This window comes from Oncorhynchus mykiss, chromosome 12 (genome assembly GCF_013265735.2).
Source record: "Oncorhynchus mykiss isolate Arlee chromosome 12, USDA_OmykA_1.1, whole genome shotgun sequence".
Lineage (NCBI taxonomy): Eukaryota > Metazoa > Chordata > Actinopteri > Salmoniformes > Salmonidae > Oncorhynchus > Oncorhynchus mykiss.
Window position 1 is genome coordinate 41364011 of NC_048576.1, and position 24504 is coordinate 41388514.

At 39.9% G+C, this 24504-nt stretch overlaps 1 protein-coding gene across 1 annotated transcript in view; it reads right to left on the reverse strand.

Annotated features, from left to right (window-relative positions):
• Positions 1 to 12279: 12279 nt before the first annotated feature.
• igsf9bb (immunoglobulin superfamily, member 9Bb) overlaps positions 12280 to 24504 on the reverse strand; it is a 190366-nt gene continuing 178141 nt past the window's right edge. Inside the window, exons 18-20 of the mRNA XM_036937598.1 lie at positions 20677 to 22329; positions 17292 to 17422; positions 12280 to 16479 (exon numbers count right to left, since the gene is read on the reverse strand). Coding sequence (XP_036793493.1) covers positions 16265 to 16479; positions 17292 to 17422; positions 20677 to 22329 — 1999 coding nt within the window. The 3' untranslated portion in view covers positions 12280 to 16264. The remainder of the gene's footprint in view (positions 16480 to 17291; positions 17423 to 20676; positions 22330 to 24504) is intronic.

Below are 24504 nucleotides of genomic sequence, written 5' to 3' on the forward strand. Positions count from 1 at the left end.
GAGAACGCGCAGAGGTTCGTGACCGTGTGCGCGCTCTCGTGGAATGAGCGTATGTAGACCAGCATGCTCGGTCACAGGACATTGCGCATCAATCAGATTGCAATTTTTTAAAACACTCATACACAAAATGAGAAAAAAAGCCACTTCATATTTTACTAGGCTGCAAGGTGTAGTCTAAATATTGTATGAACTGAAGACGTTTGTTTAAATGAAACATATATAATCCTCAAGGATACAAGGATTCCTCATAATATGTTGGGAAAATCTGGTTGGCTACATTTTATGCATTCTTTATTATGCACTACATACACTAATTAGGTTGGAAACCCAGCGCTGAAACTATCATATTTGTAGTGTATTTTTACCCGACAACTCTGCCATCCTCTGGAGCTTGTCTAAATGGCATCATCTAGATTAGCATAATTTACACTGGTTGTTACTGTAGATGTTGCCTTGGAGAATAGCCTACATGTACTTGAATTGAGCTGAAACATAAGCCAGAAAAAGTCAGAAAAATGGCAGGTATGACTGTGAGAGGAAAGTCTCCTTTCATAGTTTGCTTCAAAATGACTGAAGAAGCTTGCCCACAGAGATATATTGCCCATGGAAGGCACAGGGGCACATGCCCACTAAGATTTGTCCTGTTAAAAAATAAATAATGATAATAATATACTGTACCTGTCTAAAATGTGGACACATCTACTCATTCAAGGGGGTTTCTTTATTTTGACTGTTTTCTACCTTTTGGGTGCAATCTGAGGCTGGTAACTCTAATGAACTTATCCTCTGCAAAGTTGTCATCAAGGCAAAGGGTGGCTGGCTACATTGAAGAATCTAAAATCTAAAATATATTTTGATTTGTTTAACACTTTTTTGGTTACTGCATGATTCCATATGCGTTATTTCATAGTGTTGATGTCTTCACTATTATTCTACAATGTAGAAAATAGTCAAAAATAAAGAAAAAACATTGAATGAGTAGGTGTATGCAAACTTTTGACTGGTACAGTATATATTTTTAAATGGTTGTTGTTTCTCTGTAATATTGCTAGCCACCTAGCAATTTTACAAAGCTGGATTTAGCTAGCCCAGATAGGTTTCCGATCTCCCAACCTCATAACTAGCTACCAAGAAGCCATTTCAGGCTATCAATCAAGTTAGAGTAGTTATCTTGTCTAACTATCTTAGCTGGCATGCCTGCTGGCAAGGTTGATAGATTTTAGAAAAGCAAGAAAGAACTAAATGTACTGAATAAGACTCACATTCCTTTCAATCTTTTACCCATATTTTAGCAGAGATGCGGAAAAGCATATTTAGATTCTTTAAAAACAGAACTACCATTCAGTAGTCCATTCAGTCTAGACAGCTCAAGAGGTATGCTTAGATATGCAGACAAATTTTCATTTTACACAGAATTAATCATAATGATTATGCCTCTAGATGAAAAGCTCTTTGGGGTGTTTGAAAAATGCACAATTCTCCAACTTCCAGACAGGGGGGCCTAGCCATCCTCAAGTACTTTGTGCCCCAACAGATTTTTGGGATGCATGTTGCCCCCGCTTGCCTAGATGGACTTGTCAATGCTTTCCATTGACAGTAGATGAGCCTTCAACTAGGCCTACATCTGTCGCGTGGTAATGGGTAAACGAAGTCTGGCACTCTACCTAAACGTCAATCAATCCTTGATTGCAGCCTGTTTAGATAGAGTGCCACACATTGTTTTGGCCACCACACCAAATTGGCTCAGGAAAGGCTTGGCTTCGTCTGTGTCCCCAAAGGCAGTACAGTAGCATTTTGGTGCCTGGGGTAAATAAGAGGCGAGCTACTGTACAAATGACATAAACAAAATGCAATTTTTTTGACAAGTTTTATTATATCAAAATACAAAACATATCTGAAGCAGAGTAAAGGTTACATGAGACTTTAGCATTCTGAGAATGTCAACTCAATAAGTTCAGCAGAACCATCATGAAATGTGTATGTATGTAGGTGAGAAGGAAAGGGGCCTATAGTTGGTACTATTATCCAATACAGCGCTACAGTACCTTGGACAGCAGGGCAAACATCTCAGTAGACATGATTTGCTATTTCTCATGAGCCTCTCTGGTGATTCAACGGACTGAAAACGGACGCCAATCCCAAATTGAGCCCTTGGCCCTACCTCCTGGCACCTGTGTAAGTCTGAAAGCATCAGATAGCTAGAGCAATATGGTAACAGCTCCACCTTGTTCTCTGATGGGCTAGTTGGACATTTTGCCAGAAGTGGAGCCAATGCGGGGGGCGAAGGGTGTGGCACCTAGAGGGCCCACCTTAAAAATCTTTAAATAATAATTTAAACGATGATGTACCAAAGAAAAAACATTTAACACTATAAAAAAAGGCTACATTTATATATATTATGATTTCATTAAATTCTGGAATTGGTCCGACCAGGTGTTGCTTATTTTATAAATCTATGTACAGCTTTGTCTGTTGCTATTCCCCCTTGAGGGCCCCCCTGGCCTCGGCCTGCCGGCTGCCACAAGGAACCAGGATCTTCAAAATTATTATTCATTAAAAAATGGTTTAAGTTTTTTAGTACTTTTAATAGTTTTAATTTAGTTAACACCCTTTTGTCTACATTTTAAACAGCTAATAAATTAATGTAAAATACAGTACCTTCAGAAAGTATTCAGACCCCTTTACTTTTTCCACATTATGTTACATTACAACCTTATTCTAAAATTGATTAAATAGTTTCCCCCCCATCAATTTACGCACAATACCCCATAATGACAAAGAAAAAAACAGGTTTACATAACAATTCAGACCTTTTACTCAAGACTTTGTTGAAGCACCTTTGGCAGCGATAACAGTCTCGAGTCTTCTTGGGTATGACGCTACAAGCTTGGCACACCTGTATTTGAGGAATTTCTCCCATTCATCTCTGCAGATCCTCTCAAACTCTGTCAGGTTGGACGGGAAGCGTCACTGCACAGCTGTTTTCAGGTCCAGAGATGTTCGATCGGGTTCAAGTCCAAGCTCTTGCTGGGCCACTCGCTGGGCCACTCAAGGACATTCAGAGACTTGTCCCGAAGCCACTCCTGCGTTATCTTGGCTTTGTGCTTAGGGTTGTTGTCCTAGTCTCCCAGTCCCTACCACTGAGAAACATCACCACAGCATGATGCTGCCACCACCATGCTTCACGTAGGGATGGTGCCAGATTTCCTCCAGACGTGACACTTGGTATTCAGGCCAAAGAGTTCAATCTTGGTTTCATCAGACCAGAGAATATTGTTTCTTGTGGTCTGAGTCTTTAGGTCCCTTTTCGTAAACTCCAAGCAGGCTTTCATGTGCCTTTTACCGAGGAGTGGCTCACTCTACCATAAAGGCTTGATTGGTGGAGTGTTGCAGAGATGGTTGTACTTCTGGAAGGTTCTCCCATCTCCACAGAGGAACTCTGGAGCTCCGTCAGAGTGACCATTGGGTACATGGTCACCTCCATTACCAAGGCTCTTCTCCCCCGATTGCTCAGTTTGGCCGGGCGACCATCTCTAGGAAGAGTCTTGGTGGTTCCAAACGTCTTCCATTTAAGAATAATGGAGGCCACTGTGTTCTTTCTGAAAATTTTGAAAAAGTCAAGGGGTCTGAATACTTTCCGAAGCCACTGTATACCATCACATAAATAATCCATTGTTTGTATTGAGGCAGGTCTTAACATTAGGAAACTAAAAACTTGTTTTTGAATGGCACGAGAAAGAAAAAGTAGCCTATTCTGTATCGAATGATTAGGTTGCACTGTAGCCCTTAATCATGACCATAAGTTCCATTACATTACACATACTGTAAGAGTCATTGGACGAAGGCGTCTTCTGTATGGGGGAGTTTTGTTACAAGCCCTGACGCTCGGTCTGAACATTAACACGCATTGCTTGCGGTATGGTTTTGGAAGCATAAGGACCTTATCCTTCATTTCAGCAAAAAATAAATAATAATAAAAAAGGTTAAATTGATACACGCCTTTATAGGGTTAGGGTTAGTGTTCCTCTCTAATGTTTTAAACCCCACCCCCTGTGGCGAAACACAAGCTCTGCGCCTGCTTGCACCTATCCAATCCTTTGATATCTACACGTGCCAGGTGGGGATAAAGGGCTAGAGGTTGACGTGAGATTGGACGAGACTCCTCGCCATACTGCTCCACTATCAACCACAGATAACAGGAAACATGTTTGTTTGCATGGTCACATTTCCCCTTTACAGTACATAAGCATCCCCTGTAATGCTGCATGGGCTGTTACAGTCTCCATTTTTTTTGTCTCGTTCCTTAGTGACTGAATCATAGTTTCACACCAAAAGAATGACTTCTTTCACTCTGTGCATTTCTGAACACAACTGATTGATTCATCACAATTCATGTAAAAGTCAGTGAAGCAGGATGACAAGTTGTCATTTGCGACGGCATGTGTTAGTAGAATACCCTTTCTAAGGCTTCACATAAATTCCTGGGGGAGGCATTGGTCTGCCCAGAGAGCACAGGTGAAATGGTGGGAAAATCTGAAAAACAGTATGACACATAAGGCTTTCAGCACCATATACATGTGTTTTTCTTTCTCATACAACAATAATACCAGAAGATGGTGAACAATTAACCCCCTGGGTGGTGCCTCTTGTATTTGTAAATTATTTATGTAGAAAAGCAAAGAAAAAAGTTTGAAATGGTTTGATTTGAGTCACTTTGAAAATAAATATAAAAATGGTCTATAAAATATTTTCTGAATGGACAGGTGCATTAAATGACATTGATCCATTTGCTTAGAAATCACTCAAAAATGATTTTATAAAACACAAGACAATAAGAAAAAAAAGTGGTCAGTAAACCTACTGCAAATTTCAACACCAAACATACCGTAACATACCATAACGTACATTAGAAATAGTGTTTCTTTGTGCCAGTTAATGGAAAGCTTTAGAACGATGATGACAATACATTCTGGTTGTTGTGTCTGTGCTGGCAGATGTAAAAAAGTGTACAGCATGATGATTGTGAGTACACAATGCACTCAAATGGCCAGATGAAGGTGAACATTTGATAGTAACATAACATCTCTATGTGAAGATATCCACGATGAGGCATTCTGAGGTACTGAGTTGTCTCCGGCTTTTTAAAGAAGCCCGATAACACAATCCTATCGGAGATAGAATTGAACATTACCCAAAAATGCAGAGAGCTATAAGGAAGACCAAATGAGGATGGAACAATATTTAGCAAAGTACATCTGAACAGTCCTTTGAACATTCGTATTGCATTTAGTGAGACATAATGTTGAGAGAAGACGGATGGATGGCGTGGACTTAAATCATACACAGAGGCTACACCAAAAGGGTTAACATTACTGCAGTTGAGTGCTTGTCAACTGACTTGTCAAGCAGTGTTGTACAAACATGTAAAACCCCTTATAATGACGACCAATACTTTGACATATAAAACAGAGCAATCGATGTCTAATGTTGTCCGGCATTAACACCCAATGTACTCTGTACCAAGAACACCATGGGGTCATGATAATGAAATGTGTTTCAAATTTATGCCACATCAATTTGCCTTCTCATAAAATGGACGCTGAGGATGTAAGTTCATCTCATCGGATTATTCCCTGATGCATCAACACAAATTCTTCTGACACAGTAATATCCATTACATACAGTATACGCACACACAAAAACAATGAATCTTAGCCAAATAACTATGACGCAAATTAATTTTTCTAACAATGGCCCTACTTCTAAAGGTTTACCTCCTTTGATACCTTACTAAACTTTCAATGAAATTGCTTTGTATGTCAAATAACATATCAAATATAATTCCCGTACAACACCAAGAAGGGTTTGTTTACTGCCCAAAGGTCTAACCACAATATACCATTTCAGGACGGTTCTACAATAGACTACAACATCATTTGTTGGTAAATAAGCAGGGTGCTCACAATGTGTGTGAAGCAAGAAGTTAACTCACCACTTAAAGCACCACAGAATGCATTGATAATAGCATCAGTTGTTGTCCTGATATAATCGCAATGTCAATATGCTCCACTGATGGATCTCTAGAAAATGTTACTGTCATGTACGGTCTCCAAATTCCATGGCATGTTTATAGTCTGCTGCAACTTTACAAATCAAAGAGAGTTCGAGGCAGACAAATATACATTACACAATAAACAATGTGGCTACGTTGGAAACAAAACAAAAATTGTTTTTCAAAGCAGCATTGAAAATATGTACACATGCACTGTAAAATACCTTACTTGCACAGTCTGTTGACTAGATGAATATAGATTACACAGTTTGTACTCTGCTGCTATACAGAATGCAAAGGAGCACCTGCATGAAAACCATTGTACTCTCCCTCTTTCCAAAAGCCAATTGAGTCTAAGACAACATACAGGGTTCTTAAGCAGACCAGCAGCAACATTTGGAGCTGAGGATCTGTGGTGGTCTTGGGAACTGACTGGTATAATGATGGACCTATTGTAGAGCCACATAGTCCGACATGATCCCCATTGGCCAAGCTAGCCATGTTAGCATATCCCAAGATCAACTTGACAGGAACGATTCATTGCGGGTAAAATTAAGTGAATAATTCATTCTGGTGCTTTCCAGTTATGCTTCAAGACGCAAAACTCTGTATCTTTATCGTAGTCTGTAATAAACTGATGACACTTGCACATTTTTTTTTATATTTATTTTGCACAGAACTGAAATGGTTTGTCTCAAAGGCATTTATGAGTCAGTGGAATAGAAATATTCTCTACTTGTATGATTCTGTTTTGCTAAAAAATAAACAAATGGGTATAAAAAATAAAACAACAAAATAATACACAGTGAAAACAATTAACCCCAAATGTGGATTCGACCATCCACTTTGGTACATACTATATTTCATATTTTTGTATTCTATATTGGTTTGATTTATAACATTAAATATTAAACTAATTTGTAGATTTTAGAAGAATTCAGTCACTCACAGAGATCTATTGGTCTGCTTCATGTTACAATGTCCCACTGAAACAGACCGTACACTACTCAGTTCCTACTCACTCAGCCATATACTCGGTGTGCATCATATTCTCATATACAAAAAATATGACAAGGTATACTTTTTTAAACATTATTTATACTGTGTGACAAAAGTGTATGCTTTCTCTTGCATCTTCTGTAGTCTTTTGAGTATTAGCACATTAGCACATTTGTGTTTACTTGTTTACTAGTAACCCACAAGGTATAATTGTATAATCATATACCGTATATCTTGTTAGGCCTCGACTTGACTGTGTACAGTACTGTGCAGTGTCTTCAAATTCCTCATACTGTCATTTTCTTGGGGAGGCATAACGGTTTGGCATTTTGTTATACGGCTCTGTTTTGGTTTTACAAAATGTAGTGTGGAACTCAGAGATTGCAGTATGGGAGAGCACCAGCGATATCTATTCAAAACAACAACAAAGTGTGCTTTACCAGATTAAGTAAAATGACAAAAATAATTACTCAAAGAACACAGTCCTTGAAAACTTGTGTTTTAGCACCAGATGTTCTTACTCTTCAGACTTATTTAATGAATTAGGCATACAACAAGTATCAAAAGACATAGCTTTACAATGCTCTCTAATGGTATCTGTTTTGCTATCAAGTAGTAATATCAATCCTTGGGGACAGCAAACTACAATTGCGCTCATATCTAAGTTCAAACCAACCAAGCCAGCACTATAAGAAATAAGGACCGAACAAATCCTCTTCCATAGAGCAAACAATTATGATGACAGTTCCTGTTACATAGTGATGGTAACGCTTTACTTAACACCCAGCGTCATAACACGTTATGACACAGTCATAATCATTAACTTGTCACCTGTTGTGACAGTATTGCATTATTTTATGGCTGGTTATGACACCTACATAAGTGTCAAAACCCACAAAACCTACCACACATGGCAAAACACTCCATTACACCACAGCCAACATGTCAACAGTATGTTTATGTTATATTCAATTTTCTGAAATTGACGATATTAAATTATTATAATTGCGCACAAATTGATGTCAGACATGCACCTACCCCAATGCACTGGTTTGCTGATGACTGGGATGAATGCAGGAGCAGATTTCAGCAGGACAAGACACCCTCTTTTTGACTGATGACTGACATAAGGGCATGTACGTGATAGGCCTATCTGGCTTATGACGGTCATAATGCTTTTTACAGTGTCGTAAAGTGTATGTTCTTATTCCAAGTAAAGTGACACAGGAGGGTCATAATGCTTCTTGAGTGTCATAAAGGGCATTTTCTGCAAGTTATTTAAAAGATGAAAAAAAATAAAAAATAAACATGACTGTTAAGAATGAATTACAATAACAACAAAGGACTTAACAAACTTTCAAATAAAAGGAAACTTGTTGGCAGGGAAAAACACATTTGAATAAAAGTGGGTTATGACACTTATGTAGGTGTCATAACCAGCCATAAAATAATGAAATAATGTGTCACAACAGGTGTAAATATATGGGTTATGACATATTATGAAATTATGACCGTGTCATAACGTATTTTGACGCTGGGTGTCAAGTAAAGTGTTACCGGAGTTATTTTACTAACCCAATATGACCGATATCAGACGACCTCTGAGAATGGTCCAGATACACCACAAAAATAGCTATTGCTAATGACAGACAGTATCATGTCATTAATAACTGTACAATTTTCAACTGTACAGTTCAGATGTGCTCCTCTATATCATATCATATAACATCTCCTTTGTGACTAAAGTCATGTACACAAATGCCCCAAACATAAGGACAATCCCAGTTACACATGATTAAGTGGGTGAAATAATACACTGTAGCTCAGTTGGTAGCGCATGGAGCTTGCAATGCCAGGATAGTGGGTTCGATTCCCGGGACCACACGTTTTTTTGTTTTTGACATGACTAAGTCGCTTTGAATAAATGTGTCTGCTAAATGTAATATATTATTATTATTATGATAGTCAAATCGGAGTGTATTCACACACAACACACAGAGCTTGGTTATTACATGTGATATTCAGTGCATTGTCTTGAAATTTCAAAAACTATATCTATATATTATTATTAAAATGTTTAGACTTCACTTGAACTTAAATAACTTATTTCAGCATTATAAATGGTACAATACATTCCACTGCTTTAGTCCGTGGCATGATTAGGCAGCAACTGAACTCATTATTAAAGCAAAAATATTAGGCAAGCATCATATTTTCGCCTAAGACAACCAAGCATTGGTCCACATTCCCTTGAATGGGAAGTGACACTATCCATTGTGATATACAATAGCAGGCTCTACTTCAAATCCCAACTGTGGGAGAGGTGGATCAATGTATGTGCTTTGATTGCATCTTAATGTTAGCAAAAAGCTTTTATTTAATTCAAATGTTCAGGTTTGTCAGTTTTGTGATATCAAGATCCCTCTCCTGCGACAGAATTCCATACTCAATATCAAAAGCTGTCTTATATCCAGTGACTCAGCATATGGGCAAATGTATAATATTCCCCAAAATATTGATTATAATGACCTCTAAATGAGTGTTTGTTTTTACACATCCTCTCTTCTCTTACACCCATATACATATATATACACAAACACACACACATATATATAATATATATATATATATATATATATATATATATATATATATATATATATATATATATAATATATGTATATGTATGTATGTATGTATGTATGTATGTATATATATATATATATATATATATACACACATATATACACACACACATATGTATGTATATATATATATATATACATACATATATACATACATACACACACACACACACATATGTATATATATATATATATATATATATACATATATATATACACACACACATTATATATATATTTTCAGTATTGTATATGCATTCTTTCTCTTTTCACAGCAGCAATCAGACACTTCACCATGCAATGATCTCTCTACTATACACTATGTACATGTTAATCCATATACATTGCACATTAAATTGTATATATTTGTATCTTCAAGAGGGACATTCTACTGCTCCACTTCCCTCATGCTTTACAGTATATTCTTAATTTTAAACATCAAAATAATTTGACTCTGTGGAAATCTCTTGTGAAGGCCATTAATGATTAAATGACTACATTGTGAAAAAAAGAAATGGGGTAACTCTCCCTATCTGGATAATTATGGTCAATATTTAAACATTTTAAATGTTTTGAATGTTGGTGATTTTTTGTGTGCTCGCTGAAAGCAAAAACACTAATGTTATTCAACACTTCAGTTGTGTCCTCTTTATTAACTTTGGAGAGGTTTCTACCATCTTCTCTACATTCAGCTAACATAGTAGCTGACTAAACTCGACAACTTGGCGAAGGATGTTTTTGATGAACTCCACCAACGGAGTTGAGCGGAGCCCAGGATTTGTGGAAATCAGCTCTGATTACATTGATTTGCCCAAAGTCAATACTGAAACGCTTGCCTTATACCTATGTGTGTCCTCAGAAACTTCCCTCGCCATTGAGTTGAGTTTAGTCAGTGACTAACATAGCAGACACATGTACAGAAACAACAGAATATGACACACAGAGCCCTTGCTAGCTTTAGGGGGATATTCTACAAATATCTGCAAAAGGCCAGTTTGCATTTTCGTCTGATTTCTACATTATTCTGCTGGTACTTTAAGGGCCACAATGTATTGTAGAGTTCCTGTGTAAATAATGCAACAATGTATCAATATATTTGCTGTGGTTCATGTTTCAATATAGGCAAATGTCTAAAATGACCATGGTCATTCAAAAGGTTTCTTTTGTCTGACAAAGTTTTTGACTGGGATGATGGTTAAATTCAGTGATAGAATTGTTCCATTTTAAATGGGACTTGGTTTCTCTCAGAAACAAAGCTAATTTTCAATAATATACACTACCGTTCAAAAGTTTGGGGTCACTTAGAAATATCCTTGTTTTTGAAAGAAAAGCACATTTTCTTTGTCCATTAAAATAACATCAAATTGATCAGAAACGCATAGTTAATTTTGTAAATGACTATTGTAGCTGGAAATGGCTGATTTTTTAATGGAATTTCTACATTGGCGTACTGAGGCCCACTATCAGCAACCATCACGCCTGTGTTCCAAGGACATGTTGTGTTAGCTAATCCAAGTTTATCATTTTAAAAGGCTAATTGATCAATAGAAAACCCTTTTGCAATTATGTTAGCTGAAACAGCTGAAAACTGTTGTTCTGATTAAAGAAGCAATAAAACCTTCTTAAGACTAGATGGGTATCTGGAGCATCAGGATTTGTGGGTTCGATTACAGGCTTAAAATGCCCAGAAACAAAGAACTTTCTTCTAAACTTGTCAGTCTATTCTTGTTCTGAGAAATGAAGGCTATTACGCCTCACAAGTCCTCAACTGGCAGCTTCATTAAATAGTACCTGCAAAACACCAGTCTCTAAGTCAACAGTGAAGAGGGGACTCCAGGATGCTGGCCTTATCTCAGACTGGCCAATAAAAAGAAAAGATTAAGATGGGCAAAAGAACACAGACACTGGACAGGGGAACTCTGCCTAGGCCAGCATCCCGGAGTCGCCTCTTCACTGTTGACGTTGAGACTGGTGATTTACGGGTACTATTTAATGAAGCTGCCAGTTTAGGACTTGTGAGGCGTTAGTTTCTCAAACTAGACAATCTAATGTACTTGTCCTCTTGCTCAGTTGTGCACTGGGGCATCCCACTCCTCTTTCTATTCTGGTTAGAGCCAGTTTGTGCTGTTCTGTGAAGGGAGTAGTACACAGTGTTGTACGAGATGGAATAGCCTTCATTTCTCAGAACAAGAATAGACTGGCGAGTTTCAGAATAAAGTTATTTGTTTCTGGCCATTTTGAGCCTGTAATCGAAACCACAAATGCTGATGCTCCAGATACTCAACTAGTCTAAAGAAGGCCAGTTTTAATGCTTTTTTAATCAGAACAACCATTTTTAACTGTGCTAACATAATTTAAAAAGGGTTTTCTAAGGATCAATTAGCCTTTTAAATGATAAACTTGGATTAGCTAACACAACGTGCCATTGGAATACAGGAGTGATGGTTGCTGATAATGGGCCTCTGTACTCCTATGTAGATATTCCATTAAGTTTCCAGCTACAATAGTAATTTACAACATTAACAATGTCTACACTATTTCTGATAAATTTGATGTTATTTTAATGGACAAAAAATTGGCTTTTCTTTCAAAAACAAGGACATTTCTAAGTGACCCCAAACCTTTGAACGGCAGTGTGTGTCTTTTAACTTAAGTTTACTCACATTTAAGTGAGGCAAAGTCAAATGGGTTTATGAAAGAGGCGTACGTTTTCAAAGATTTCCATTGAACCTGGCACAGGCTAACAAAGAGCCCACAGAGTGTCCTATTTTCTTGCATGGAACAAACATTTTAGTTTTTATTGTGAGTCCTAATTATTCACATGTCCCTCGGCCCTCACCAGCCACTAAATTCAGCACCAATATCAACGCTGTTATTTCACCAGAATTAATGACTTGCCCGGAGTAGTTCTCTGATACTGATGACAGTACTGTGACACTGCAAGCTAGAAATACAGTCAATACTAAGTCAATGGGTGATCAAATCTGCCATAAGCTTCCAGTATCAAAATCACACAGCCCAACTAGACCTAACAAACTTGTCAAATTGTGATAATAATAAGGATTCATAGCCAGAATATGAATTAAACTATAACAATATTCCCTTTGAAAGTATTACATTAAATAATAGCTTGACCATTTTCACAACAAAAGCATCTTAAAACGAACATTGCATGTAGCATTAAATATTACATATTCTTACTAGAACTGGACAATAGTTGAGAGATGATACTCTTTAAAGTGTGAGTTACCTCGACAATGACATGAATAGTTCCTTAGCTGAACCACTGCCAATTGCTTTGGCGCAAGTAGTCACCCTTGTGGAAAAAGTGTTCTACATAAATACGATTTTCATTTATGAAATCCAAAATATTATGTAACTGCCTGCATATGTTGTCCAACTTATTTAAAATATATCATTTCATAATACATTGGGCAATATATGCTATAATTGTATGTACAATATATTTAAATATATTTCATATTATAGAACATGTTCCTTGCATTTTGAATCTTCATTTTGTTATAATTCTTTTGACGGAGGGTTTGAAAATGAATGGCCGTGACATAATAAGCAGCTACATATTTTCTTGAAAAAACATTTGACATATTTCTAAATGCTACTGCCATAACAAACCACCTTGATGTTGACTTCACGTGTACAATTTATGTTGAAATATCTACCTTTCAAACAGCTGAATTGATTAAAGCTTTACAGCTTCGATAAATCCTGTTGGATCAACACAAACTAAGGAAGATTTCAAGATCACCAGACTCAGAAGAGAATAGTATGCTAATTATTGAAAGTATCATCCTATACTGACAACAGTGTCATTGTGTGTACAGGTGCAATGTTGGGGATTAACTGATTATTACAATATCCTGATCCTGCTGTCTGCACCAAAGGTAACTCTCGGGTTCAGTTTAGCCACAAATTGGTAATAAACCAGCCAAGTCCTGTACTGTCAAACAAAAATCAAGAAATGGTGGCCATTTGACACAAAAAAAAGTCCAACCGAACACACTAACCTGGCTCCATAAAACCACAGTATAACTTTGCCTCTTTAGCTAAGTTTTTGTCTTCATTTAAATGTTTAAGGTACACGACTTGGCATCTAGCCCTCCACAATATGTAATATGTTTATGCTGTAAAATACATACGCAGACAAAGTATAAAACTTCAACATATGAAAACATAAAATAAACATGAGCATTGTCATCCATGATTCAGACTCAATCTACACATCCTGCTTAAAAAGCACCAAGATGGATGTTGAAAGGCGTATGTACAGAGCATGTCGTTTAATGGTTATACTGCACCAACCTTAAAACATCAAGTATGATCAATTACAGTATCATTTCAGATTGGTGGTATAGCTGTCATTCCTCTGAAAGTAGCAATACCACTTTCAGATTCAATGACCTTGTTAGCACCTGAAGTTGCAACTCTTAAGTGCCTTTATTGTACAGTATCAATAAGATACCCAATGAGAGACTTTGCTGGAAAGTATCGGCTTGCTGGAGATTTGTTAATATACCCGAATCTAAGTGCTAGCTTTCCATAATCAGAGACATTTCAAACCAACAGTGAACCAAACGGTTGAACCAAAATATATGAATAGCTCTCAAGTGCACAGTAGCACCTGTGTTCCTACATGTATGGGTGAAACCATTCCTAACACCCCTCTCCTTCTCTGACCATCACCAGATCACCCCCCATTGTCATGACTCACATGGTTCAGCTTTAATGAGTTCAGATTTAATATGTCTATATCTATATGATAATGAAACATGTCGATTTATAAAAAAGAAGCACCCTTCAATGACAGAAAAACACATTTGAGAAAATAAAATCTTTAGCAGCTCTGCGTAGCCCTGTTATGCCACAAGAAGCCCCTCCATTGATCTTTCTATAGGGGAATAGACAACATTAATACAAGCACATGAAGAGAAAAAATGCCAAGGCTACAAATACAGGAAATGGCCAACAAAGGCAGTTACTTTCATAAACAAATAGAAAAAAATAAAAAATAAATAAACCGAAGCAGGCAACCAGAAGAAGCCCTATAAAGGCCATCATAAGCCTTTTGTTCATTGAGTCAGGCCCTCCCATATGAATTAAAAAAATACTATAGTATACTATGGCACAAAATCCTATCCTCCTCTCAGTACAGTACACGTTGTTTTTATTGATTAAGGAAGTTGTAGTATTTTTGGCATTACTATAGTACTTTTTAAATAGGAGATGGAGCCCTCAGAACTACTACACAAGGCTACAAAGTGTGCTAGTAGAAGTGAAGATGGTATCAAATAAAGAGCAGTAAAAGCCAAGATTTTGCTCCAGTGCAAAACCCTTTCCCAGACAGACCCAAAGTCCAACCTGAATAGTAACTAGGGCAGTAGCATGTGTTGTATAGAATGTGTGAGGTTGCATGTGTGTGGTTGCATGCCTTGAGTGGCATACAGTACAGTACACTTCTGTTTAAATGGAGCCTAATCCCAACTTAATCCCTTCCCCTCGCCCTATTCAAAATAGATCTATGAGCCTATGTGCTTAGTTTACGACAGATCTTCCCCACAGGGGGAATTAATGACCATTCCTTTATGGGGTTAAGTGATAATGAAATGGAATTGAAGTTTATACAGAATAACTAAAATGTACAATCAACTTCTAAATGATTCCAAGAGAATGATTGATGGCGGCAACTGTACGTCCACAATATATCATATACTGTATGTAAAGAATAACATGCTCCATTTCCCTAATAGTCATTATGAACACCTAATTTATGGTGTGTCAAAAGACCAGAGACCAGAGATAGATTTTTGATGAGCATGATATCATTCTACAACTGTAAGTAGACCTACATCAACCCAAACATACTATGGTATATATGTTGTGACCAATTCGATTTTTACATTCAGAATTATTCAAATTGTGTCAAATTTGAACAAATAAAATGCTTAAATAAGTCATAAGAATAATAAAAACATACAGTTGTGTTCAGCTAGCTGAGCCTTGTCATTGTGGTGCCATGTCCTGTGCTCTGAGGTATATTTTGTAGGACGTAATTGAGAACCTTGTGTGGATGGGATGTGGATGGGATGAGTCTCTGGGAAGTGATAGAGGGCTGGCAGAGTGAGGCAGGTGAGGAGACTAGGGTGAGCAAGGTGCTGTAAACTGAGACCTAACTAGGCTTCATGGGCTGTTTTGACATTGAGGCCATGAGCTAAGCCTCTTCTGCAAACAACAAAGTAATACTGTAGTCTAAAGATGAGATAGAAAATGAAAACGTCAGACAGATGGGTCCTTTTCTAAATGGATAGAAAATGTGTTTGAAAATAATAAATGTTGAAGCACACAATATTGCTTTCCTCAAATTAAATGTTTTGCACTGGAGTAAAACTTTTGAAGACATTGGGTAGCCACCGTTTTAATTTCTTAAAAAAAAAAATGTAAACCATTGATTGATGCTGGGGAATGAGCAAACATTTAGACTGAGGGGTCATTTTCCAGGTGGGGTTATGTGGCATGTTGGGGAAGAGTGTAACCTGACTCCCCCACAGGCTCAGAGGAAAGTGACATGGTCTGGGTCCATGTTGTCCATGCTGGCCAAAATGGCCTTCTGGTCCTCCTGGGGCGGGCGGCGGAACAGCAGAGCGGAGAAGCGGGCATACGGGTCCTGTCTGATGGGCCGTTTCTTCTTCTTGCGGAGGTAGAGAACTTCTTCGGGCTGGAGTACCTGAGAGGTGTAGTCCTGCTGGGTCTGAGAGGTGGAGACACCTGGAGGATGGGAGGGGGATAGCAACAGGCAGGTCAGAGGTGAGAGCCTTAGGTCAGGATAAGAGGGCAGAGGTAGAGAATAAGGGTCCTGGTTGCTATCGGACAGACATTGGGCGGGAAGGTAAGAATGCAAAACACACAGGAAACAATGGGTCAGAAGACAGGGTGGTTAAGTTAGAAAATGAGCTCAGTTCCAATCCAGGGTAAATACTTTACACTGTACCACTCCCCATATCATACCACCATGTATGGTTATTTGTGCACAATAACCTTGGAAAGTGGATACTTATCTTAGCAGGGTTCAACTAAGTTCATAAGTTGGAAATGCAACATGAATAAGTGAGACATTGAATTGTATGATTCAAAAGATAAATGCTGTTAACTGATCATCTACAGTCATTTGATACCGGTGTAAGTATTACTATAATTTATGTCATGATTATGGAGAAAGTTAGGTTTCTGGAGAATTGCAGAACTCATTAGGGAACTACCTTGGTGTTCCCACCACTACGGCAGAGTAATAGAGATGAGAAAAGTATCACACCATACTACCTTATCACACCATGGTGACGTGCCGCTGAGTAGATAGCATAGTATGATGCATATATGTAATCTGATTGACGCCTGTGAAAGAGGAAGTCCTTGATAATCCTGTTGTGATGAAGTCTCTCAAAACATAGATGGCAATTGAAAACAAATTTCAGTCTGCCAGACACAATATCTGTCAAATGTGTGGTATGCCTCAAAATGTACATGTTAATCAACCAGCGTCTTACATCAGGACCATACATCCACAACGTCAGAGGCCTCACCTGTTTTTCTTCTGGACTTGGAGTTGTTGTTGTTGACCACCATCGTCTTCTTGGCCTTTTTAATACGTTGGTATCTCAGTGCATCAAACCTCTCAGACCCCGCAGGGGCACTCGGCGCACCTCGACGACTTCTGAACAAAAAAAGGAGGGAGAACACATGTAACCCTGAGGAACTTCTGTCAAGTGGGCCTTTCCTTCTACATGAGGCACTAAAAGTTCAAGAACCAAACCTTCTGAAGTCAGCTTCACATTACCTAAAGTTTGGAGCAATGTGACACACCTGAGGTTTTTGACTGAACCAAGCTAATAGTTTGGTCAAACAAAATCAAGAGGAATGTTTGTGTGACTTGAATCTACAGTGTTGCTGTATTTTACACAATCTGTCCTATGATTTGTTGAATCTGAAAATAACAGGTGCAAATTTGAAAGAATATTGCAATTTGTAGAACATGAATGAGTATTCTCAGCCATCTCTTTTGTCTGCAGTCTTCCTATCCAGATACTGAGGCACTTTAAAACGGCAGCCCACAGATTCTGCACAAACACAACAGGTTCTCACAAGGCATGAAAAACAAATAGCATCACAAAGGGGCTGTCCTCCAGCTGTGGCTGCAGAGAGAAATGGAAGGCTGTTAGTGGAGGAGGGAAATCACAGCTGAGCGACAAAGCATCATCAATATGTATTCATAGACATGGATACTGTCTACAATGGGCTTCACCATGCTGACAGGGGGAGAGATGGCGGGAGGGGAAATGGCTACTTGGGAACAGTCACATAACGAAAGGTAAGCCAAAACCAAAACTAAGCACTCGGACAACAAATGTAACAAGAGTTTAATCAGATACTTGTTCTTAAAAATAAAATAATGAATAGCAATATTTAGCGATGGCATGCATGGCAGTTTGCACATGGAACAGGACTTTAAAGGGGAATACTGTGAAAAGCACTTCATAGGGCTGTGGTGTGGACCTAAAAATTCTACTTTCCCCACAATATCAAAGAAGTGCATCGACAGTTTTGGAAGGACACTTGCTTCACTTGCTAGTGAGAACTGTTCTGTAGTCCAAACTTACAAGTGTAATTAGGTTATTTGCGTGCTTTGTTTCATACTGACTGGAGCGAAGGGAGTTCAGACGGCTAATCACATCAAATATTTCCTAAGAGTATAGGTCCAAAATATTTTCATTTGGTGTCATCATACAAAAACACCCTGAGTAAGAAAGGATAATATGTCTCCTGCTTGAGAGGAATGCCAAGAATGTATATGTTAAAGAGGACCTAACAGAGTGCCCATTGCCATAAGACCAGACGAGAGAGTTATACTACTACACTCTTAGAAAAAAGTTGCTATCTAGAACCAGAAGGGTTATTTGGCTGTCCCCATAGGGGAACCCTATGAAGAAACCTATTTGGTTCCAGATAGAACCATTTTAGTTCCAGGTAGAACCCTTTTGGATTCCATGAAGAACCCTTTCCACAGAGGGTTCTACATGGATCCCAAAAGGGTTCTATCTGAAACCAAAAACGGTTCTACCTGGAGCCAAATGGAACCCCTTTTTCTAAGTGTGTACAGCCTGGACAACTTATAATATACACTTGGGTAGGCTTAGAAAAAGGCTGTTACAATTGTTATCATATTTGTCAGATAAATATTGTTTTCCTCTGATATCTACTACTCATTCTTACTGAAGACACAAAAGAAGGAACAAAAAAAGGAGAAGTGCAGCTAAGCTGCCAAGGTAACACCATCATACAGTACATCATAATGCTTCTATAGCCAAAAGAACAGAAACATTTTGTCTGGGGCCTGCTTGTGCAAGGACTTTCTTGCAGCTTTTGTTGTGTACATGTCAGCTGTCATGGTAGTAAATCAAAACAATCCTCATCGAAAAATGACAAGTGTTGTTAGCATACATCTCTCAAGCATGAAGTTGTGTCAGGGATACGTGTCTAATCTCCAAATCAATTATCATAAAAGGTGACATATGCATACGTATGTCAGAATGCATACATTATTGAATACTGCAGAACTCAAAATGCATAGCTACTTTGAAAAAAAGGAAAAACTAAAAAACGGAGATGAACTTGACTGGAGTAACAAACTTAACAAAGCAAGACCCAATGACTCGTATTCCCCTTTAAAGGACGAGGTGATTCAAAGCCCCACCTGCTGCCCCCCCCCCTTTCAGACATGGATCCAACCCTTACCTATTGTGGTGTAGAGGACCTGGTCACAACAACGCTGCCCAGATAGCTGAGATCAATAAAAAACAAAGCAGGTAAGACTCCAGGAGCCATCAAGAACGACCAACTGCCCCTAATCAATAATGATGGAGACATTGCAACACATGAAAGCGGACAGATCCCTGCAACACACTTCGCCCAACAAGCCTCCCCTGGCAGTCAGACCTGGGGGTGTCCTGGGGGCAATGGAGGGGTGGGGGTGGGGTTGGGGTGAAAGTTTCAGGGAAGAGGCGGTTCATGCAGTCAGGTTACTAAGGATGAAGATGGGCCCCCCTGTGCCTGCTGAGATGGACTCTCCTAAAAGCACCCTCCGCATTATAAATAAGGAGTCCTAAAAGGCCTAAGAGTTATACACAGCAAGGGCATTTGTTTTGTCTGAGAGTCAATTGGGATGCACATATGGGATTCCTCCTGTTGGGTGAAAGCAGGGTAAAGCATGAAACACATGGAAAACCAGGGATCCTGTGGTGATGTCTCTCTTATTCCAGGCTTTTAGGGGCTTGTATCAAACAAACTGCGCAATGCATTTGAAATGGTTTAGATAATAATGGCATTTTCTCCAAAGACTTACTTTAGCCCTGAAAGGTCTGTAAGGTAATCTGTGAAGCAAAACATTTATCTTCTCAGGTCACAAAGTAGTTGTTCCACCGAGTCCAAATTTAGAGGAAAATGTGCAAATTGTGATTTGAAAAAAGACAAGTTTGGTACAGCACTTGCTTCACAGATTCCATGGATGGATATTTGAAAGTTGATTTCTGATATGAAAAGCAGCGTTAATCGATTTGAGAATGACAGAACTCCTAAGCCCATCAAATAAATCTATACAGCAAAATGCCATTGCAATAAATTATGTAAGAGTCCCCCGGTCAATTTGTCGTCAAGAACTCGATCCCTTGATGAAATCATATCTCAAGTCTAAAAACTAGAATCAATCGATCTTTACTTAAAAAATGTTTACATTGACATAAAGTCCAACCCCAATTTGACCCTAATTATCCCAATTGTCCTGACAAGTGCATTTAGTAGAACCATAATGGTCCTCAATGTCACTGTGTTCAGAACACAAAGCAACCTAACAATTTTAATAAATGTATACTGGCGCAGATAAGTAATCCCTCCCTGAAGGCCTAGTGCACCTACCCTGAAGCTGACAACTGGGGTGGAGAGGGCTCACACGGAAGGACCTCCTCCTCAGTTCTCCTCTGGGATGGCATCTGCCCAAACATGTTGCTGCTTTCCACGGGGGGTGATGGGGACTGGGACGGGTAGCTTGTGGCGGAGGTGGCAAAGGCCATGTGGGAGCGGTAGCTGGGACTTGCCCTTCTGCTACCTTGGCCATGGGCGGGAGAGGACGAGGGAGAGGACCTCCAGGAGAAGCTGGCTGAAGAGGGGGGAAGCAGGGTAATCTCAGACATCTCTGAAGGTATGGAGGGCTGGACAATGCTGGGACGGGGACGGGGTCGCACTACAATCTCTGGGGAGCCCTCGTGGGAACTAAGGGGATTCTGGGTGAGGGGCGAGAGGCGGGAAGGTTGGAGAACCATGATGCTAGGCTCCATCCTACGAGCCTGCCTGGGACTGAGCCGGGGGGTGGGCTCGAACCACCGGGTGTCCAAGCTACTGAATGTGCTAGGGCCACCCATGTGGGCTGCTGGGTCGAGGTAAGGCAAAACTGGCACACCCATACCGTGGCTTGTGTGTCTTAGCTGCCCTAGACTCTGCGCCTCTTGCATAGCTAAACGCTTGGCTGGAAGGCCCCGAGGCTTGAACGTGCTGGGAGACTTGCCTGGACGGCTCTTTGGGGCCTCAAGCTGCAGGACACCGGGGTATGAGGGCACCTGGAGGGAGGAGGGCTGGAAAGCAGGGGGAAGAACATGGGGAGGAGGAAAGAAGGGTTCCCGGTGGAGATGCAAAGGGTGGTGGGGTGGAAAAATGAAGTGGGGCCCTTCCAGACTCGCAAAGGGGAAATCGGGTCTGTGCCAGATCTCCGGGGAGCGAGAGGAAGAGGTGAGCGTCAGGGGAAGAGGGAAGCTTGAGACGCCATAGTGTAGAATATCTCCTTCCCCCATCTCCTCAGGGATGCGGGGGTGACCAAAGGGCCCTTCGGTGTGGTAAGGGGGTGATGACATGACAGAGCTCAGAGGGCTGGTGTCAGGCATGTAGAAAGGGGGTGGAGGCTCGGGTTCCCCAGGGCTGCTAAGGTAACCGTAGAAGTGACCGTGGCCATGGGAGAAGGCTCTGTGGTGCAGGGAGCCTCGGATCTGCCCCGTGGCCTGGAGCCGACTGCTCTCCATGATGGTCATACCTTCCATGGGCCTCTGGAAGCGGGGGCTGTAGGCCGGTGGTTGCAGGTAAGACTCCTGGCTGGAGATTGGGGAGATCTGGTGAGGTCGAAGGGTTGCCATGACAGGGGGCATGGGCCCGGGATCGTCATTCTCCTCGTCCGACTGGCGGAATTCGGGATAGAGGTCCGATTCTTCAACAAAGGGGAAGCCCTCGATTCGCCTGGGCTTGATAGACATCATTTCCATGTCGCTGGGGTCCATGACGAAGCGTCCGTCGGGGCCTCGGCTGATCAGCTCGATGGGTGTGGTTGCCTCCGCTTCGTACTTGGAGACACTGTACTTTTTGCTTGTTATTGCTCGCTTGGTTTTCTTGTACAGGGAGAGTTCATCCTTCTTCGCAGGACTCTGAGGGATTTTCTTCATGCTCATGCCATGGCTGTCCTCTGAACCCTCCGATGGTGGTTCCATGGAACGCATACTCTCCGGACTCACCTTACCAGAGGAGGACCTGAGAAACAATGGAAAGACAGAAGGCTAGTCAATGTTTGCTCAACGACCTCCTTCAACTTGACTCGGCAAACACCCAAGCTAAGCCCATCAGTCGATGCTTTTACTGTCAGGCATCATTTTAGCTGAAAATTACGATCAAAGTCTCCAGTAAGAGATGACAAGCCATTCATCCACAAAAAAAGGCTTTTCAAAGAGCCATGCTATAGGTAACAAAATAAATATCAGATTATGTGCAGTTACAAGTTTAGTTTGAGCCTGAAGTTCAATTGGGGATTTCAGGCACTGCTACCATGCACCAATGATTTGATCTGACAAAACAGGGATTGGATGTTTATAATTTTGTTATGAATAGAGGATGGATATGGAGGGACCATGTACAGCAGCAACTTTAGGGTTGTGGACTGCTCTCCTACGCAACGTCATACATTACTTGATATGCAGACACTATTGAGTTATACTGTAGGTGCATGGTCTTGGTAGGGAGTCAGATGATACACTGAGTAAAGTCTCCTTGGTGTACATGGTTAACAGACCTATGTTGTCTGTTAACATTCCATTTGCTCAACTGCATCACTTCAACAGCTCATGAGGAGACTGTGCTGATCACGAATCATGTCGGATTGAGTAATACATTTCCATTGTGCAGTATATTTTTCTCAGTCATGGTAGTGTAATTGATGTGAAGTCAGTCACAACAATAACGTGTATTTCAGTGGAATAACAATGCTTAATGTGTTTTCAGTACCACCTGACATTTCCATTGACTTTTCATAAACCTATGATAGAGCCAACCAGAGGCAATGACTAACATGCCCTCACCCCATCCACACATTCCCATTGCCCAGACACTGCCATCCTTAGGATTCAGGTGACCATCTTTAGCCGTGGGCATCCGTCCCTTTTTCCATCATTTTTTCCAAAAAAGTCTTGTCATTACTCCAACTTCCCTGGACCACAAACTCTCGAGCCTCATTCACACTGTATGTATTTGTGGTGGCTATATTTACATGTTATCTGAATTTCAAATTGTGCTTTGCATGTAAGGGAAAATTTTCAGAATATCAACTTAGAAAACAGTCAATTCTAAGGGCATCATTGTAGAAATCAGACTATATTGTATTTTATTAGTATGGGTTTTATTCATTTGGAAGAAATGTGAAATACCATTTAGTCAAGAGAGTATTTATGTTACACCAAGAAATGAGGAATAACAAGCATTTTCCAGAAAAGAAGAGAGCAAAATCAGGACGTTTTAATAATACTTTATTCTGAGTACCAAAATACAATGCAGGGCTGAGGCTTTTTAGTATTTCACTAAGGCTTAGCTGTGCTTGTAATGGCTGCGGTGGCAATGGAGGGGCTGAGTTTCCAAGGCAACTGACAGTCGATGACCCGTATTGAAAAACAATGACGTTCTCGCTCTCTGCTACGTATGGAAAGCTGCAGAAGGCACCGTCTGTCGTGGTGCAGGCTCTTCAAGTATAGTGCGTGACATAGGCAAACACATCTGCCTCCACTGGACACAGTGCACACCCACATTCAAGACACTTCCAGCTAAATATTCAATATCTACTACTCATGTGGTTCATAACATCTAAAACTACATCAACAAGTTCAATACATAGAAAATAGCTATCAGAAGCAATGTTATCTATACACATATTTCAGTCTTGATAGAACTCGTCACAGCTATAAAATGTTATACTGTACGCTGGCTTGTTTATTTTGTTTTCTAGAAAAATCACTTTTGAATAGAGTATTTGGCATCTGCTGAATGTGCCATTGTTCAGGGTAAGATTTTCACCGCTCAATTTATTATGAGACAAAGATGTATTCACACTGGTTATAGAATTCATTTTAGCAGTAAAGCAGATGAGAACAATACATGCATGTAAGAGTGACAACCTCATGAGGGTTCTCTTGATCATCTCTGGTTTGAATACCGTGCTGTAAAATTACAGGTGCTTGGGAATGAAACAGTACACCTCTAGTATGTCACTAGTATGTTCTGTACTGTGCCATGAGCTTGTCTACAGTACCATGAGCACCATTTGGCACCATTGCTGTATGCTTACTATTACACATACGCTACTAAACTTAACAATTAAATACTCGACAGAATAGCTGAGAGTAAAACAGCAAAGCATAGAAAAGAGGGCCAACGTTTCTACTA